The sequence below is a fragment of the Canis lupus genome, chromosome 34, assembly GCF_011100685.1.
Source record: "Canis lupus familiaris isolate Mischka breed German Shepherd chromosome 34, alternate assembly UU_Cfam_GSD_1.0, whole genome shotgun sequence".
Classification (NCBI taxonomy): domain Eukaryota; kingdom Metazoa; phylum Chordata; class Mammalia; order Carnivora; family Canidae; genus Canis; species Canis lupus.
In genome coordinates, this window is record NC_049255.1 from 26,194,910 (window position 1) to 26,214,892 (window position 19,983).

Sequence of the window (19,983 nt, forward strand, 5' to 3'; positions counted from 1 at the left end):
GTGGCCCCACAGCTACCCCCACAAAAATACAGTGTTTTTAGAAATGCGCAAGATACTCCCAATCTCCCATTTACAAATGTATGTGCAGATTAGCGTGTGAAAGACTGGGTGGCCCCTGCTTCAGAGACCCGAGACACCATGATGCTTCTGGCAAGGTGAACTGGGCCAGAGAAGTAGAAGGCAGGGCCAGAGGAGGGGCCTAGGAATGGTATTGTGTATAGGGGACAATATGACCCCATCCTGAAGAACCCGTGGAAAGAACATGGGGACATACCAGATTTGGAAAGGGACAGTATCTACTCAAGCAGAACAGTATGCTTTTTATTTCTTTTACCAAACACCCCTCTTTGTTCTTATCAAGCCTGGGGAATTGCAGCAGAACAGGGGGCAAGGTGGGAAGGGCTGAGCATCGGTGCTTAGGGTCTGACAGTGCTCAGTGGTCTGTGTTCTGAGATCGTGGCTCACATGGTAACCTCAGAAGCCATAGTGAGTCTTGTCTGCCTGGGCACAGGGGGTGGCAGTAGGGAATTCAGGGACAGGCGAGGACAAAAACTAACTGCCTGTGGCTAGACAATGGTGACTTTCTAAGCACATTTTTACTCTCCTCTTGGTCTTGAATAGGCTGCTTGTCTCACAGTGATGAGCCACTGTTCTTCAGTTGCCTGTTTGTTTTTTGCGAGTGGTTTTACCATGTTTTACCAGGGTAGTTCCTGGAGCCATTTTAGGAATGGACGTAGCTCCACGTGCCATAAGGCCAGCCTACAGTGTAGTTTGAAGTCTGCCTCTCCCTTTTCCTTCTACACTTACCTGTTCCTCACCCTGGGACACATTTGGGCTTTGGAGGTTGGAGGACATCGTTGCCCTACAAGTTAATTCTCTAGAAAACAAAAGAACTTTGAAACCACACCCACATACACACACACACACACACACACACTACACATGTGGGCAACTGAAGGGAAAATAATTCCAGTTGTTGAATTTTAAGAGAAAAACTGTTTTACTAATCAGTTGAATCTGGTTACTTGAAATGTTAGGAATGGCATCTGTTCCAAAAGGAAGACTAAGCAGTGATGTCAAGGAGAGAAGATTCTTGTTTTGTTAATATTTGCAGTCATGATTGGGCCTTGGTGTGTATATTTTCTCCTTTTCTGAAAACACATCACACCCATCTCTGGAAAGAAGTAGATCCATAATTCATAAGTCTCACATCATATCTCCAACATGGCGCCCACCGTTACTTGCCCGGACACCTCACTCATCAGTGTGGAAGGACAGAAAGATCTGGCACCAGGAGGATGGACTTGAATCCTAAGTCTTCTGTCTAACAGAAGGATAACCTTCCTTTACCCTCCAGTCCCTCATCTTCAAAGCAGGAATTGTTGGAGGATTAACCATAATAGCTACCATTCATCACACATTTACATTACCACCACCACTGCTGCTCAGCAATTTCCATAAATTTCCTCGTTTTCCTCCCAACATCCAGTGAGATCTTTTACCTCTGACCGAGGAAGGGCTTTCCAAGCACAGAGCTTGTCAACAACACTTCAAAGAAAGCAAGCTACTGACTTAAGGATGTTAACACTTAGATTCAAACTCAAAAGGATGAATCTGCTTAATATAAAAATTTCAAAACTTCCAATCTTTATTGAAAAGTAAAAGAAGTAATTCAGAGAAAAGCAAGTACAGTAACTAAAAAACTTAAGATCACTGATAATCAAAGACATTAACGTAAAAAGAATACCACTTTTTGCCTATCAAAAACAATACCAATTTTTTAAGTGAAAATAGTGTTAGCCAGGATATAGTGAAAGCCACACTCTTTTATGTTGCTGGTGGGCATATGTAAATTGGAACAGCTTTTCTTTGCAATGTGACGAAATGTGCCAAGAGCCTCAACAAATGTTCACACCCAGTTGATCTGGTAATTCCACTTCCAGGAACTTATCCTGAGGAAATAATCAGACACGTGGGCAGGGATTTATGTAAAAATGCTAACTTCTGTGTTATTTTTCATTGGATACACCCCAGATGACTAACAATAGAAGGTACTCCATAGGATAGAATGATGTACAACCGTTAAAAATCGTGTTTCAAAAAATATTAAATGAGAGAAATTTTCAAGGAAAATAAAAAGTATGATCCCCGTTTTATAAAAAGGAAGAAATACATACATAAGATAAAAAACTAAAAAGAAGTATTCTCCACAACCCAAAATGTTAACAGTGATCTGTGTCTAAGCAGTGGGATTATGGGTGTTTATGTTATTTACGCTTTTCTAGATTTATTCATTTGGATACAGAGAGAGAGAAGGGGAGAAGTGTGAGAGATGGTGTATTATAAAACAGTCCTCTTCAAGCTGGTCATGAAATATCCAAGTATAGAGAATTGTAATTAATGTCAACAGAAATATCTTTAAGGCTTTCTCCAATATCTCTAGCTCTAGTGCACCAAGTAAATCAGGAAAGATAGACTTAGAATCAAGGGCACGTTCACACATTTATACCTGGAATAGGTATTTTCTTCAAATAAAACCTCTTCCAGGCTAATGTTGGACATATTGTTGAACATTACTCATTAACACTCATGTTATCTGCTGATTTTATTTTTGGATATTCAATTTCACTCAACAGTTTTCTGACTAGAGAGATTGTTGGGTGAGAATCTCTTTTGTATTTTATATGAATTAAAAAACAGGTTCACTACCTACACTAAATCTGCATAGGAGATATTGGGATTTTGAAATGAACTTATAGATGTCAAATGATACCAAATGGTTCTGTTTCGGCAGAGCCATCACAAGTACCAGCCCTGCATATTTGGGAGAGTGGGTCACTTTTGTTTTTTTGTTTGTTTGTTTGTTTGTTTGTTTGTTTTTGGTGGGTCACTTTTATTAAGGTTTCCAGCAGCACCATTGCAAGTGGTTAGTAAAATTAAAGGCCTTGTTGTTTCCCTTTACAACCTTACGGGTTTTTGAGGCTTAGTACTATGCTAACCCAGCAGACAATATATCAGCATGGCATCTGTAACTATATAAAAGCAATCTTTTACTTTGTGGCTGTATTGCACACACACACACACATGCACTGGAGCTCCTCAGTATGACACGGTTCCATTGGTACATGCCAACATGGAGAGCTATCCAAATAAACAGATACAGATAGAATCAGTTAAGTGTGAGAGTCGAAAGAATGCTGTGGTTTCCAAAGATTAAAAAATGCTAGGGAAAAGGAGACTGGAGATGAGCTGTCCTTGAACTGGAAGTTCAAAAATCTATTAAAACTAATTATTTGACGCTGGAGCCTGGGCTGCGTATTTTAGACTTGATCTCAGCCGAAAGATCGAAAAGCTCTGGGGATGTGTGTTTTAAAGACTGCAGGAGATTCTGATGCAACCAGTTGAAGCCGGGCAACTGAGAACCATGATCTTAGCAGCACTACTGTCACGTATTTTACTCTGCTCTGGTTAATATGGTACCCACTAGCTACCTGTGGCTGTGGAGCTCTTGAAATGCAGCTGGTGTGACTGAGGAGTTGAACTTTTAATTAATTAATTTTTAATCTAAATGCCAATAGTCACATGTAGCTAATAACCTCCATGTTAGAGCAGCCTGAACTTACAATACACTGCCTTCACTTGGGGGTAAAATGAGGCTGGTTTTGAGCCCACCCATCCCACAGATTGTGCGTTTTGTCACTGACAGTGATGCTCGGATGATGGCTCAGAGCTTTCACATGCAGCTTCTGGGTACTGGTGGCAACAGATGTGGCTCCTATGGGGGAAATCACGGGCCATCTTGCCTTCCAGAGCCACATTCAATCATGTGAGCCTCATTTGGTAATATAATTTGCTCATCATCATCATCATCGATGTCAGCCCGCCCGCTCAGAACATCCAGTGGCGCTTCTCCCATCCTTCATCATCCCATAGAACAGAAAACCAGGCTCTCATTTTAACCCCAGGATTTCTAACTCATTATGTTTGTTTTTGTAGTTGTTTTATTTTTAACTAAGGAAATCATTTCTAATCTTCTCCCCTGTTGTTTAAAGGGTTTGAAAGTTCAGCATGGTGAGTTTTTATGGGACTTTTATGGGAAGCCAAGTGTTGTAAACATATCCAAATTATCACAGTAGTATAGCTTCCCACATCCTTTTGCTACGCACACCGACCTGACTTCCCTTCAAAATATGAAACAGATGGGCCCAATTAGAATTTTCCAGCTACTCTAGGCCCTGTGTAAGGGTTTCTCATCTTCTGAACCTGGTGAGATCAGAACTCTTGAACAGAAGCAGTAGTTCCCGTCAAGACTGCGAGCTAGGTGCAGGCAGGGGTTACCGATTGTCCATCCCGGGCTGGGTTTGGCGTCATAATGTGGCACCTGCCATCTCCCAGAGGCTTGGTGCATATTGGTTGAATGAATTAATATTCTTGCAATAGAGAAAGTGGGCTGCAGGGACAGTATAAGGAAGAGAGAAAACAATATCTAGGGAAAGGCCACATTTGGGATAAAAGTGATTTGATTTTGGGCAAAGTGCTTGCCCTCCACTTTATTCTTTCATATCTAGTAGGTAAGAAGAAAGATTCCAGCACCCAGTAATCTAGTTCTCTCCCAGTGACGATCATTTAGTACCCCCATGGTGATTTCCTAGACCCGTGATCATGAAAGACTCTGAAGAACTGGAATTGCTTGCGGAGGTGAAACCAGGAAAGATTGGATAAATTTCAGCTCCTCATAATTCTCATGCTCTTGTGCTGTGGCCTATTCGTGTTTCATCTAAGGTTGCAGTTCTAAGAATCTTAGCAGTTAGACCGGCTATGGTTGTGATGTATCTGCCCGCTTATCAGCATTTTTTATTTTCCTGAAATTTTAGGCACAGAAAAATGAGAGAGAATCTATCCGACAGAAGTTGGCACTCGGAAGCTTCTTTGATGATGGCCCAGGAATTTATACCAGCTGTAGCAAGAGTGGGAAGCCAAGCCTTTCCTCTCGGTGAGTGTTCTTTTGAGTTGATTTTCTGATATGTACCTAATGGATTTTGTCATCCAACTATACATTTAATAAAAGATATCTTTTAAGCCCTTGAGTATTTTTCCCCATAATACTACCAGCTTTATTTGAATTCTAGACAGCCCCCCCCCCCCACCTATTGGGTTTGTTTTTTGCTTTTTAGTTTTTGCCCAACCACTTGAGGCCATATTTCTATATTTCTTTTTTTTTTTCCCTAAACACAACTCTGATTTTGGACTGTGATGGGGGAATCAAGCCACACTCTTAATCAAGCCGGCTGATGCTTAGAGAAGTGTGGCAGACCACCAGAATTCCCATTAAGCAGTCCCAAAGCATCCAGCATCCCCCCCCCTTTCATTTGATTGCAGTGAACACTGGTAACTGAGAAATACAATTCCCACTTTGATCATTCGATGTTTATTACAGTACTTAACCTGTCCTCCAGGCATTTTTCCTTTATCTTAATTTATTTCAGGATATCATTGCTCATTTATTGTAATTTATTTCAGGATACCATTGGTCATTTGCATAGCTTTTAATTCCAGTTGAAATATATTAAAATTATAATTTTACCTAGAAAATGGGGCTATAGACCAGAGCTTCCCAAACTTTAATTATGCATATGAAGCACTCCCTGTATAAATACTGGCTGTGTTTACCATGTTAAGCCAGGTGTGGGAGCACATGATAGCATTCATGCATTTATTCAACCAACGGATTTCCACTCTCTCCTCCCTGTATTGCCCAGAATTAGACACTTTAATGTCTATTTAAATCTATTCTGTCTTTCAATAAGCCTTGTCCTCAGTCTCATTCTTAGAGACTCACCTAAATCAGCAAAAATCAGAAAACACGCACATACTCCTATGCACATATAGGAGTTACCACTGTGGGTTCATGAGTGGAGACAGGAGATAAAAAGTCTCAGCCTCTCCTCCTCCGCCAGGTGCCAGCCTGGTCTCCTAGGATTCCCTCACTTTTCTCACGTGTCATTCCAGAGCTGGAAAACACCTGTTCCTCCCCCTCCCCCCAACTCCCGTAGGATGTGGCAGGAGGAGCTCTGGTGGCCTGGAGACTGAGGATTAGTCCTAGTCATTTTCTAATTTTGAGACTCTTAACAATTTTGTTTTGCCAATGCCTCAGTTTCCTTGTTTTTGTAAAATGAGGAGATGTGACCATATAGATCTCTATTGCTTTTCTTTAATATTCCCCTAAAGCATCAAAAAGTTTTCTTCTAGATACCCCATCTCTCTGCTCAGCAAAGTCACATTCATCTGGCCCAAATGGGGGGTTTTGTTTTTAAAATCAAAGTTGCTGGGAATCCCTGGGTGGCTCAGTGGTTTAGCGCCTGCCTTCCGCCCAGGGCATGATCCTGGAGTCCCAGGATGGAATCCCACATCAGGCTCCCTGCATGGAGCCTGCTTCTCCCTCTGCCTGTGTCTCTGCCAATCTCTCTCTCTCTCTCTCTCTCTCTCTCTCTCTCTCTGTCTTTCATGAATAAATAAATAAAATCTTTTTTAAAAAATGTTACACACTCACATGCATATATGGCTCTGAAAATAATAATAACTACAAGATGTATAATAACAACACAAAATTAAAATTACAGTCCCCTGTCCCATCTCTCTCTATCGTGTCCCACTCACCAGAAACCGTAACTTTTAACTCCTTGGCTGTTTCTTCTGGTAATTTACCTGTATATCTCTAAGTAAGTCTTTGCTTTAAATAACCATATATTGGGGTTGCCTGGGTGGCTCAGTCAGTTAAGCGTCTGCCTTGGGTTCAGGTCATGATCCCATGGTCCTGGGATAGAGCCCCATGTTGGGCTCCCCGCTCAATGGGGAGTCTGCTTCTCCCTCTCTCTCTATTCCTACCCCCTGCTGTGTGCACTCACTCTCTCTCTCAGCGAAGTAAATAAAATATTTAAAAAGTAAATAAATAACTACTACCAATTATAGAAGATTGCAATTCATATCTTTTACAGCCCTCCCATAGACATATCATTATAACTCCCTCATTCTCCATTTATAATTATTTTATAATTTGGGGTCCAGTAACGGTTCATTCTTTACATTATGAAGATCGTTGATTACACTGAACCATGTCATAAACTGTGATTACTTGAGAAACATTATTGTTTGTCTTGAAATGAAAATTGCCTCATTTTTCCCTTTGCCAATCCGTGGTTTTGACTGCTATATTATATTCCACTGTGTGAGTATATCACCGTTTACTTAGCTACTCTTCTGAATATAGGCATTGAGTTGTTTCACAGGTCTTGCTCTTGTAAATAGTGCTGCTTATGAACACCCTTGCCCATGTCTTCTGCTATCCACGTGCAAGAGTTTCTCTTTGGTGTACACCTGGGAACAGAATTACTAGGAAAATACATGAATGTTCACGTTTAGAAGATAATGCCAAAAGTGTTCTCCAAAGCGGCTGCAACAAGTTACACTGCTACTAGCAATGTTGCAGAAATCCTATGGAAATAGGATTATAATATATAAATATATAAATGTCATATAAATATATATAAATAAGTGTTATATTGCCAGTCTTTCATTTTTGTTAATCAAATGGGCATTAAATGGTATTTCATTGTGTTTATTAGCTATCATTGTTTCCCTTTCTGTGAAATGTCTGTTTGGGTCTTAGGTCCAAGTTTCTATCAGATTCTTTCTGCTTTTGAAAATTGATTTATCAACATTCTTTCATTATGGTACTCATCCTTCATATGTTGTATGTATTGCAAATATCTTTTCCCAGGTTGTAGCCTGTCTTCTCACTTCCTCACTGTGTCTTTTTTGACCAGGTTTCTTTTTATCAAACTTTCATAGGCCATGCTTTCTGTGTCTTGCATAAAAAAATCTTCTACCCCAAGGTCCAAAAGACATTAACCTAGATTTCCTACCAAGAGTTGAAAGTGATTTTTTTTAAAGCCAGTAATCAACTGGGAGTTGGTTTCTTGATATGGTTATGGAGGAGATGTCTAATTTCATCTTTTTCTATTTACATGACCATTTTTTTCATCCTGTTTATTAGACAATCCCTCTTTTACTCATTGATCTGACCAGTTCTGTACATACTATACATTAATGGGAATGCATTCTGTTTCGTCGGTTAGTGTTTCTATCCCTTCACCAATACCATACAGTTTTAATCACTGTAGCCTCAAAATAAGTCCTAACATCTGAACAAGCAAGCCCCCCTCCTCTTTTGCTTCAGAAGTATGCTTCCTGTTACTGCTTTTGTATTCTTCCATATAAATTTTAAATCATCTAATCAAGCTCAGCAAAATACTCTCTTGGGATTTTGCACTGAATCTATAAATCAATTTAAGGGAGAATGCATTTTCACAGTATTGTATCTCCCTACCCATGAACATGGCCTTTCTCCCCTTTATTTAGATCTTACTGAATATTTCTTAATAGGTTTCATAATTTCTCATTTAGAGATATTGTACATCTTTTGTTGTTTCTAGATACTTGGCGAACTGGTATTATTTTAAGTTCTCTTTGATAATGCATTCTCATTGTTTTGCTGCTGGTGAGCAGAAATGGAGTTTAGTTTTTATACTATAATATAATTGTTCCTACTAGTTGTCTGCCCCCTTGTTACTTCTAATAAAGTTGTTTGTAGAATCTTTGGGATTCTTAAGTACTATGATCTGAAAAATAGCAGCTTCATTTATTGCTTTCCAATCCTTGTGCCTCTGTTTTTTTCTTTTATTGCATGGCTAGGGCCCTAATATATTGAGGTTTAAAAATGATGGTAGTTGGAATCTATAGCTCATTTATCATATTCAATGAATACTTCTGATGTTTCCTCATCTAGGATGATGTTAATTTTAGGTTTTCTTTAACGTTTCTCTTTATGAGTTAATCATATTCCCTTATATTCATAATTTATAAAGAATTTTTTATTATGAATAGATCTGTAACTACCACATGCTTTTTCTACATCTGTGAAGATCATTATATGATTACCCCTGTTAATCTATTAATAAATTATATGTAAAGAGTTTTAAAATATTAAATAATCCTTGCATACTTAGTATAAAGCAAAATTGGTTGGATTATCAGACACTATTAAATTTTATTTATAATATTTTATTTAGTATTATATTTATATTCATGAATGACATGGGTCTGCTGTATTCTTAGAGAATTTTTTTTTTCTTGTTTTTGTATCAGGGCAATGCTGGCTTAAAAATAAGGTGGCTGTTATTCCTTCTTCCATAATGTCTAAGTAAAGCCTGCATAATATAGGAATATGCTATTTCTCACCTGTATAACCATCTGTGCCTGGTATTTACTTTGTGTGTTGGCTTTAATTGCTTCTAGTTTTTAGATTATACATGCTTCTTACTTCTTCTTGGGTCAGTTTTGGTGGGTTGTATTTTTCTAAGAATTTGTCCTTTGTTTAAGTCTTCAAAAATTTTTGAAATGACACTCTCCCATTTTATGACAGGTATTAATTATATTAATTATAGGTAAACTGTTTAAAATGTTTTCTTCTGATTTCTACACCGTCCATGATTTTTTTTCTGATTTATTTTTGTTTCTTTTCATTTCTGCCCATCAACGATAAGTGTAAAATACTAAATGCTATAGGTGAACCCTGTGGTTGGGGTTTGGTGACATATATTGTTGCCCCAGGGTGACCTTTCCTGACCACTCAGTTAAAAAGTAGACACCACACAAACCTCTCATTTTCTCTCCTCTTACCCTGATTGGTTTTTCTTTGTGGATTTTATCACTACCTGATATTGTATTATATTTTTTCTTTTTTTAATCCATTCTTTGTCTAACACTAAAATATGGACTCCAAGAGAGGAGGTCTTTGTCTGTTTTATTCACCACCAGAACTATTGACTAAATAGTGCCTGATACAGGGGTGCCCGGGTGGCTCAGTCAGTTAAACCACCAACTCTTGATTTTAGCTCAGGTCATGATCTCTGTGTCCTGGATTGAAGCCCACATCAGACTCCACACTTGGCGGGGAGTCTGCTTGAGGATTCTCTCTCCCTCTCCCTCTGCCCCTCCCCCTGTTCACACGCACTCTCTCTCAAATTAAATCTTTACAAAAAAACAAAAATAGTGCCCAATACATAGTCACTAGACATTTGTTGAATTAAGGAATGGTGAACTTCCCCTTAGAATGGGCAAATAAAAATGCAACTATTTCATTAGGGTGCCTCCAAATAAAAATACATAAAGCTCTTTTCTTTTAGGCTATAAGTTGCCACAGAGAACTTTCCAACCGCATCCTGAGGAGTTTTAAGCCTGGCTGGCAGTATTTTAAGTCTCTGGCAGGAGAATGGTTGAAGGTTCAGCATGGAGAATGTTATTTAATTCCTTTGATGTTAATAAAGGCCTTTCATTTGATACTTCAGCTATGTCTGAGAGTGCCCCATTTCAGAGCTCCTCTGGTTCAACCTCTCAAGATAGTAAATGTCCTCATTATGCCACGCCAACAGGTGGACGAGGCAAATAGAGGGTCTGCATAGTCCTTTCAGTTGTTCAATCAAGCTTCCTCTGTGTGCAGTGCTAGCCCACTCCCCAGCCTTCCCGTGTAGCTGAGCATGCCTAGACTCAATAGTGCAAATGCATGCTCTTCCCCAACCAGCCACCCTGCAAGCACCCAGTAAATTGAAATGTTAGGTCAAACACCCCTCACCCATCTGCATTTTATCTTCCAACATTTTTTCACGCTCTCTTGTGTGCTGTTGTCTCTGATTCCACTTTCTTTGTCCTTGGAGAAATTATACCTTTTTCTTTGTCCATGGAGAGTTATACTTTTTTTTCTTCCTCTAATATTATTTCACCAGGATTTTAGAAGAGAATGTCAACAGATACCTGTGTTCCAAATGCCATGTTGAACTAGAAGTTTCATGAAGGTTTGGGCCAGATGGCTTCCCAGGGGGTGGTTTTCATTATTTCTAATAGCAGAAGTATCTTCTCAAATAAAATCCTCTGCAGAAACCCTGTGTGTAAAACCAAGCTGTCTTCCTGTGCTTCAGGAAGGCTGAAGAGGGTCTGGGGTACCCCTGTCCAGAAGATGCCTCCCTGTCATTTCCCTGCAGTGCACCTTCCCAGGTCCCCATATTAGCACCTCTTTGCATCACTCCCTACATGCCCCCAGAGCGCACCTGAAACTCTTCAGGCTGAACAAAATTTGAAAATCACCGAGTCATCTACCCCTAGTGGTGACACAGCTATCTAAACACATATGTATTTCACAGTAGTTCATAACAAGCTATGCTTGGTGACTCGCCATAAGGAAGATTATTTATATCCTGTTTTTTCAGATGTTTTCATCTCCACATTCTGGGATGAGATCATCCTCTGTGAGAACACGATGACTTTTTGGATACCCTTTAGGATGATGGCTAATGATGAGCCTTAATGTTTGTAAGAAATATCACTTTATCCCTGTAAATTTAAAGTCTGCAAAGACTCATTTCCCCTTGTCAGTAGTAATGGAAGAGAAAAGCCTCAGGAAACATTCAGTTGCAATTGCATAACACACATTGGCCATTCCTATTAGAATTAATTTTTTTTCTGATGTATTACAATCCTTGAAATTCTTCATTGAGCTAGAAATACCTCACCTTTTACTTACAAAACGACTTGAAGGATGTTAGAACTTGGAAGTCCTTTAATATGGTGCTCCCAAATGCACCTGAGTCCAAATGCTGACTTATTAAATAATCAGAACCAGGTAAATCCTTTTTGACTGTATGACTGCGAAGAGCTAAGTGCTCAATCTTAAATGAGGTTGAGGACTTAAAATAATTGGCCAACCAATGGATTCTGAAGTGCTGAGCTTACTTTTAAGACAAGACCTCCCCAAGTTAAGCGGAACCTTTGGCAAAATCACGGAGTTCTACTTATGTATTTTAAAGAACAGGTATTTACCTGTAAAAATCAACTTCATACACATTGTGTGAGAAATTTTGAAGTAACATGAGGGTCTTCTGGAAGACATGCATGAGCTCCTCCTGTGTAATTGCTCCACATTGCTCTTTGGGTTTCAGCCCCACTGAATTTTTTAATTGGTGCTGTCTTCCAAAGCACTTTTTAAAAGAATGACAAGCTGATAAATGTAAACGAGGCTTACAATAATCCCATAAAGACATTTCACGCCTAATACTGCAGCAAAAGAATTTTTGATACTGCTTCATAACTCAGCTAATTAAATTTGACTTATACTAAAATGCAGCAAATATAGGAAGCACCATTTTTTCTTCAAAATGTGCTAATCCACACATAATCACCTTTTTTAACTGAGACTGTATGACCTTTGTTATTTTTCCCCCATTTAGAAATGTTTCAGCAAAAGCTTTAAAAAAGCTTAATAGGAAATGAAAAAAGTGAATTACCTACTCTACTTTTGAAATAGGTTTCTAAGAAATATTCAGTGTAGTCATGTTCTTGAAGAAAAATTCCTTTTCTCTTTACTAGTATAATAACTTTCCTATAAAATATTTTTTCATTGACCAAAGTAATCTTCAATCACCCTTATATTTCGGATTTGGAGTTTATTCAGCTCAGCGTTATTAAAGGAATGGAAACTGGCTTTGCTGCCATGAGACCATGAGACCGAGCACGGTCATTAGTAATAGACACCGAGAAACCTTTCATTTCTCAGACATTACAACGTGATCTGCCATTGTGGAGAAAACAATGCGGGCTTCTCCATTCTTTCCTCAGACTAACCACAAAATAAACCTGACTCCTCCCTCTCTTCTTGCTTTACCCTAAGATAGATTTTTATTTACATACATAAATATATATACAGTCTTTTTCATAAAGTATACAGTGGGAAGCTGTAACCTAGAATAGGCTATACCCTTCTCTCTAAGCATTGCAAATATTACGAAAAAGAGAAATTCCCCAGAGAACTTTTGAGCAGCTGGTTTGAATAATGATTACTGTTTACTCATCTGAACCATTCCAACCTCCCCAAGTCAGAACTCATTCCTTTCTTATTCTTGTAGGTTTCTTGGTGAATGGCTGAGATGAGACCTAACAATAGATACCTGCCACCTTCTTTTGTGTTTGGGCTGAGGATGCTGGCTGGGGAGGCACCTGGCCCAGGGAGTTGTATCAACTGGACAGATAGCAGTGATCTAGAGAGGCTTTAAAGAAATTGGATCCACAGGAGCTTTGCCTCTGAGGAACTGAGAATCTGTATATATAATCTGACACAGAATCCCAAGTTGAACAAGTATCATTTTTCCAGGAAAAAAAATCATCCTTTTGTCTCTAACAGTAATAATTTTTGCATCATTTCCTGGAGAAGGAAGCAGCGTAGTCCTATACACCCAGCATGGGTCAGAAAAGAGGTGGTCCCATTTCAATACAATGAAATTTGCTTTCAGTGGCGTCTTTCTTGAAGTAATAGGTGCATACTGTAGCAGCCTATTTATAACATGCAACATATCTTTTAAACTTCATATTAATCTCATACACGTGTACCAATAATTTGCTTAGGAAACGCTTCATGTAAGTGATTCCAAGATGCATGTCCTTATAAGTGGTAGTTTACAAATTATTTTCTATACTGTTTGGAAAATGATTAGGTAATCTACAGAAAACCTATCATTTTTTTATGTCTTCCTCCAAGGATTACCTCTGCTATTCTAAAATATCACACAATTTTAGGTGTAAAGCAGGATTTGAAGTGGATCTTTTGGAGTAATAAGATTAAAAATGGCAAAACAAATTTAATTATGTAAGCAGTTCTTCTCTTTCACAAACCTAAAAGAAAAGCAAAATGGTATTTGTGAAATTTTCTTTGTCTAATAAATAGCCTCACTTTACAATAATGCCAATGACCCCAGTTTAATTAGGTGCAATTAATTTTGCACAAGTGAAATTTGACATCTTGCTAGAGGCATAACCAGCTGTACCCTGTCTTATGAATTTTTTTATTATCACCAATGAGAATTCAATTGTCAGAGCTATTGCAGAAGGGTGGGAGGCAGGGAGAAAAGGCCACAGGGCTGCATTTTATATTTAAAAATGGCTCCAGTGGACAGCTAAATGTTTAATTAAAAGAACTTCTAGGAATGATTTTTCATTGGCGCATCATCTCTGACAAGTTATCATGACTTTATTACTGCAGTTTGCACTCCCTTTGGACAGTGTTCCCCCACATGTGTCTGGACTCATGCAACTCAAATGAAGACCGGGCTCCTTTGAGAGTTTACAAAAGCATTTGCTGCTACCAGAAAACACTCCTACTGACTGCAAGTGAGCTGTGTCATCTGGAGGTTTAACACAGTCCTTTTGTTCAATCTTGTAAAATTTCTGTGCCCCTCACATTGTTCTCCTCCTTATTATCATCTGCATTTAAAACCCGTGGAAGATGTTTTGAAAAACCACTGCCAATTTGAAAGGTGACACATGCCTCCTTGACACTTAGAATTTTTATTTTAGTTGTTGAAATAAATCTTTAGTTATTGAAAGACTTATTTTGACATGCACTTTTATCACCTGTGATCTTGTACATATAAAAATAAGATGGAGGAAAAGCAAAATACATTGGTTAAGATAGCCCTACACTCTCTTCACACTCAGAATCCCAACTCTTCATTTAATCACTTTCCCTCTGAGTTGTCAGTCTTTGCTTTTCCCCACCGTGTCACCCTCTGTGCTATCAGGAGATGCTATGCATCACCTTCCAGCCCATTGGCCGTTGTTCTGCAGGTTTTATGCTGGAGCTTTTTCGTTCTTTCAGAAGGCATGAGTACCTGAACTATCAGATCCCACCTCTTCATGAGTGGTCCTTCACTGGTTTGTTGGCCAAGAGGGTGACAGGTCAGTTAAACCATCATGCCACCAGCCACTGGGGTGGCCGAGATTGTGAGACACATGACTTTAAAGATGGTAAAATATGAACAATTATGTTTCATAGAATCAATGAAATTCAGTAGATCTGCATTCTTTTGAATGACCACATATAATTCAGATGACCCCAAATTAAGTCATGAAAAAGAATGTCTTTGGGATAAAACTTACTCTACAACCAAGCCTAAATGGTCACCCAGATTTTTCTAAACATGAATCTAAAAAGTGGTGAAAGCAGTGATTCTGTGCACAAGAGACTAAAAGAATTTGCACTTGAGATTGTCACCAAATCCAGTCATACCCCTCAAACACATGGACAAGCACTGACTCTCCAGCTGCCATATCTTCACCCCAGACACATGGACATTATCATCCATCTGGAAGCAACAAGCAATTCTCCTTCTCCAGCAGCTGAAATTCATCAGCAGATCAGACAAATAGAAGTTTAAATTCTGTCTGGGCTGAGAGGAGTAAATAAACAGGCTGGCTTTAAAAACACAGACACTTAAATGTATATCTGTTATTATAGTCTATAATCTACTGTAGATCCAAGAGGGAGAATGGGATTGAGACTGGGCCTGGAAGGGTTGTCAACAGTTGAATAAAAGAGTCCATCTCCAGAAACATTCACTTGTAGAGAACCGTTCCTTGCTGCCCTCCAAGAGTATCTCCCGCCCCCAGCCCCCTGCCAAAACCAAAAGGCCAGCTTGACTCATGTGTGAGTCATGCTCCCTGCATAGCCACCATCTGAGTCAGACACACATCCTCTTCCAGCTGTCAAACAGTTCATCCTACTCACCTTTTCTCCAACACACAAGCGCTAATCAACTCACCCATTTTCTCTCCTTTTCCCTTTTTAATTCCTGCTAAATGCCCACACATGACAACTTAGAGGAGCTCAAAAGAGAAAAAATTCAAACCCAACTGAATTTCTTCCACCAAAAAATATCTGGGTATATTTCCTGCCATTTTTTTCTATGCATAATATATCTTCACATTTTTGTTTACAAAATTGGAATTATACTGTACCTACTGTTTTATAGCCTGATTTTTCTTCACTTAATATATCGGGAACATTTACCCATGTTCATAACTGTTCTTCTATCATGTGTATTTTTACTAGCTGTATAATGACCATTCTGTAGTTCACCAAATATATTCAATCTCTTATTATTAGACATTGGAATTATTTCCAATATTTTGTTTTGGTTTTGTTTTCTTTTTTTCATCTTTTCTTCCATTCATGAATTTATGCTTCTTAAAGTGCCCTGGCCTCTCAAAACAGACTGTTCAAGAGTAAAATACCAGTTTTGTGACCTATGCAATTTAACCTCTGAGTCCTAGTTTTCTCATATACAAAATGAGGGTCATCATACCTACTTTAGCATATCTGAAGAGTAGAGGTAATATATATGAAGTGCCTTAATACAAAATAGATGATCCAAAATGGTAGTAACTCTTGAGGCACGTGGGTGGCTCAGTCTGTGAAGCATGTGACTCTTAGTTTTGTTTTTTTTTTTTTTTTTTTTATGATAGTCACAGAGAGAGACAGAGAGAGAGGCGGAGACATAGGCAGAGGGAGAAGCAGGCTCCATACACCGGGAGCCCGACGTGGGATTCGATCCCAGGCCTACCAGGATCGCGCACTGGGCCAAAGGCAGGCGCTAAACCGCTGCGCCACCCAGGGATCTCTGACTCTTAGTTTTGACTCAGGTCATGATCTCAGTGTCGTGAGATCAAGCTTGCATTGGGCTCCATGCTGGGCAGAGAACCTGCTTAAGATTCTGTCTCTCCCTCCGCTCTTCCCCCCACTCTCTCCCACTCAGAAAAAAAAAAAAAGTGATTATTTTAGAATACAAATTACTGGGAAATCATTTGATTTTAAGATAAAAGTAGACCACATTTGGCATCTAAGAGAGATGACTGTTTCTATTCTATCATTATTCTAGTATCAGAAGAAGCCTCATTCTGGTCTTCAATTCATGGTAGAAAATATTTCGGGTGAAATGCATTTTTTCGACATTAAGATCCTGTAATTCCAAATTTAATTACATGTAAGTGGTCATTAGTGAAGAAACTGGACACTGATATGAAATTAGAACTAACAGCTGTCTGGGGCCTGCAAGTATTTATAGCTCTTGAGAGAGTCAGGTTAGGATACAGGGGCTGTGATGCTTTACCAAAGAAAAGCTGGTGAATGCTAGTTCCCCTTTTCTATCAGCTTTTCAGGTGAAGAGAAGATTCTGTGGCCATGTGGTGTTGGATGCCTACCAGCCATCATGTGAACACGTACAGATGGAAGGTCCAGAACTAGCCTTATAAAAGGAAGCAGAAAAAGAGATTATGTACAGGATTAGGATGAAAAAAAAAAAAAAAAAAAAAAACCTAGAGGGCCATTCACACTACTCCAGCCACCTTTAGAGCTGCCTTCCTCAGCTTTTGCAGAGAAAGCCAAATGCCCGAGCCTGTAAGATGTGGGATCAGGGTGGCACATAAAGAGACATGAAGTCCTCTCTTTTCCCCAATGCTCTCTTTGGTATATAGTTTGAAACTACCGTTAACTTCTCTGGGCACATGCCTGCTGGCGGGTGGGCTTTCCCATCTCTCTTGCCTTTATTTCTCCTACCTCTAGTTTCCCAACACTTCCTTTCTTCTGCAGTTCCCTGCTCAGTCACCCTTCTTGGTTAATACCTTATTTACTAATGGATGTCCAGGTAGTAAAATTATTCTTATATATAAGATCTACAAAGTGTTTCGAGTTCTCTTCTGATGCTCTCTATATTCCACATTTCTGCTTGCACATTATGATTTAATGATCCAAGCACTGGGTACCTGTTGGAAGACTCAGTACCTGTTAAAAGGCCTGATTTCTGTTCCTAGTTCAACTATTAACTGTGCATCCCCTTAATAAAGGGATCATGGACTACAAATGCTGTCAAGGGCCAGCAAGAAACATAATGAGTGAAGAAGCCCAGATAAAAGGCAATAGGGAGTAGTGGGGACTGTAGCAAACTAGAAACAGTACACCCTGGCTAAAATGGACAGCAGCTACTCGGCAGTAGCCTACTGGGGCCATGGAGTTTATCTAGATGGTATTACCTGATCCTCGAATGAATAAATGAGCAAACAGTTAAATATCCCTTCTCTAATATAAAAATCATTTCTAGTACTTTTTGTGTGTGATGATATATGCTGGACCAGCAATATTCACACCTGTTATCTAAATACCAGTCTTTTCTAAAAGTCCAATAAATGATCGTCCCTTGCATCGCACGCTGCTAGCAAAAGAAATTAACACAATCCTACTAAAGTAAAATAAGAAATAGCATTTTAGAATAGTATTTGGAAAAAGTCTTTTGTTAAGGAGTAGCAGCACCTCATTTTAACCCACCTCAGCACACTCTGTAGAGACCCCTGTTACACATTCGGGACATCTGGAGCTTACCAAAACCTCAGTTGGTCCCACATTGTTTTTTCATGATAAATCCTTAGAAAAATGAAATGTGTTTACAACTACCCTTGGGTAATTACAACCCACATTTTATATTCCTTCTCCTTTGAAAGTGTCATGAGACAAAGATATATTATAAAAATATTTTTAAAATAAAATATTATTTATTATGTATAAAGTCTTTGAATAGTGCATCAAAGACCCATTAAGATACATGTAAATAACATATTTTAATGGCCCAGTCACAAACTAGTTGGGGATATTGGGCAACAAATGATAGAGCAGGGTCAGTGGCGCTCATAGCCACTCTGGTTGTGGATAGAAAACAAGCAAGGCATGTTTGAAATCCATAAGCATATGGGTAGTTCCTTTTCACTCTGCTTCTTGAGGAAAACTAAACAATCGCCTTAGAATTATAAGCAACTGGCAGAGGTATAAGCCCACGAAGATTATATTACCAGACACACCGGCAAGATCTAATAAATCCAAAGCTGAGGTTAAATATAGTATGGGGGCAAAGGGCACTGGATTCAAAAACCAGACATTCAGCCTGTAGTCTCTTCTTTGTGACCTTGTACCAGGTATCCATTGCCACAATGATGATGTATAATCCAAAAAACACCCCTATCAGTGGCATACAGTAATAAACATTGATTTCTGCTTAGGAGCCTATAGGTGGGCCGAACAGTTCTACTGGTGAGAGAGAGCTGGGCTCGGATGGGCTTACTCACATGTCTGCGGTCAGCTGCGGCTTGGTGAGGTCACTCTACTGTCCTTGGCTGAGCGCTCTTTGTATCTGGGGCTTCAGTGGGACAATACTGATTGGACTCTGTGCCATGAAGTCACTCATCTGCCAGCAGGCAAGCCTGGACTTTTTCTGAGATCAGTGGCAGGGTTTCCTGAGGGGTGGGGAGCGGTTGGCATTAGAACACTGGCATTTCCTGTGCATCCTGTTGGCAAGACAGGTCAGGAGGCCAGCCCAGGGGGAGGAAGAAGCTGCAAAGTCACAGTAGAGAGAGGGCAGGCAGGTGCAGGGAGGGAAGGATTGGGACCATTTTTATAAATCAGGCTGGTACAGGTCTGGGAACGCATTTGACCTCTCTGAGTCCATATTATGTTGCCTGTTATCCACAAGTGGTTGTACAAGCAAACAAGGGAACACAAGCAAACATCATTTTAAACTCGAATTCAGTGCAACAGACAGCTCAAGTGAAGCTGAAGTTAATGAAGGCTGAAGTTAATGAAGGGGTGGCATAGGGGGTAAAAAAAAAAAAGAATCTTAAATATTTCTGTGTAGACACTGGTGGTCTAAGCTGGTCCTGGGAGATTGCTATTTCTAAAATCAGAAAACATCAAGTAGTTCTGGGGTTCAGAAATAGCCTCAGGACAGCCCAGTCCCATCACCTCAAACCAAGGCCAAGGGCAAAGGCCAGATTCACAGTGATTACCACTCTACCTAGAAGTCACAGCAAACTTTAGGATCTTGAGTCATATTATTTCTCTCAGGGAATAAACTGGTCTTGTCCTTGTGTTTTGAAAAAAGTATTATCTTTAGGCTAGGTTATATCATGATTTGACTCACTAGGTTTTTGAGATATCATCCTCTTAGTAGTTAAAAATCTTTCACCCCTGCCATCCTCTCAGTGTTGTGCATATTTTAATAA

At 39.4% G+C, this 19,983-nt stretch overlaps 1 protein-coding gene and 1 long non-coding RNA gene across 12 annotated transcripts in view; one reads left to right on the forward strand and one right to left on the reverse strand.

The window, feature by feature from the left end:
- The window catches only part of LOC478678 (IQCJ-SCHIP1 readthrough transcript protein), a 710,941-nt gene that overhangs the window by 677,822 nt on the left and 13,136 nt on the right, over positions 1-19,983 (forward strand). For all 10 annotated transcript variants that reach the window (XM_038583731.1, XM_038583737.1, XM_038583732.1 and 7 more), the window contains one exon: positions 4,875-4,993. In XM_038583731.1, coding sequence (XP_038439659.1) covers positions 4,875-4,993 — 119 coding nt within the window. The remainder of the gene's footprint in view (positions 1-4,874; positions 4,994-19,983) is intronic.
- LOC111093917 lies at positions 10,630-19,281 on the reverse strand. Of its 2 annotated transcripts, XR_005383922.1 has the most exons (3): positions 19,051-19,281; positions 17,049-17,183; positions 10,630-13,776 (listed from the first exon to the last, which is right to left on the reverse strand). It is a non-coding gene; the product is annotated as an uncharacterized LOC111093917 (long non-coding RNA). The 2 variants fall into 2 exon arrangements; XR_005383921.1 differs by lacking the exon at positions 10,630-13,776 and having other exon boundaries at positions 16,959-17,183; positions 19,051-19,276.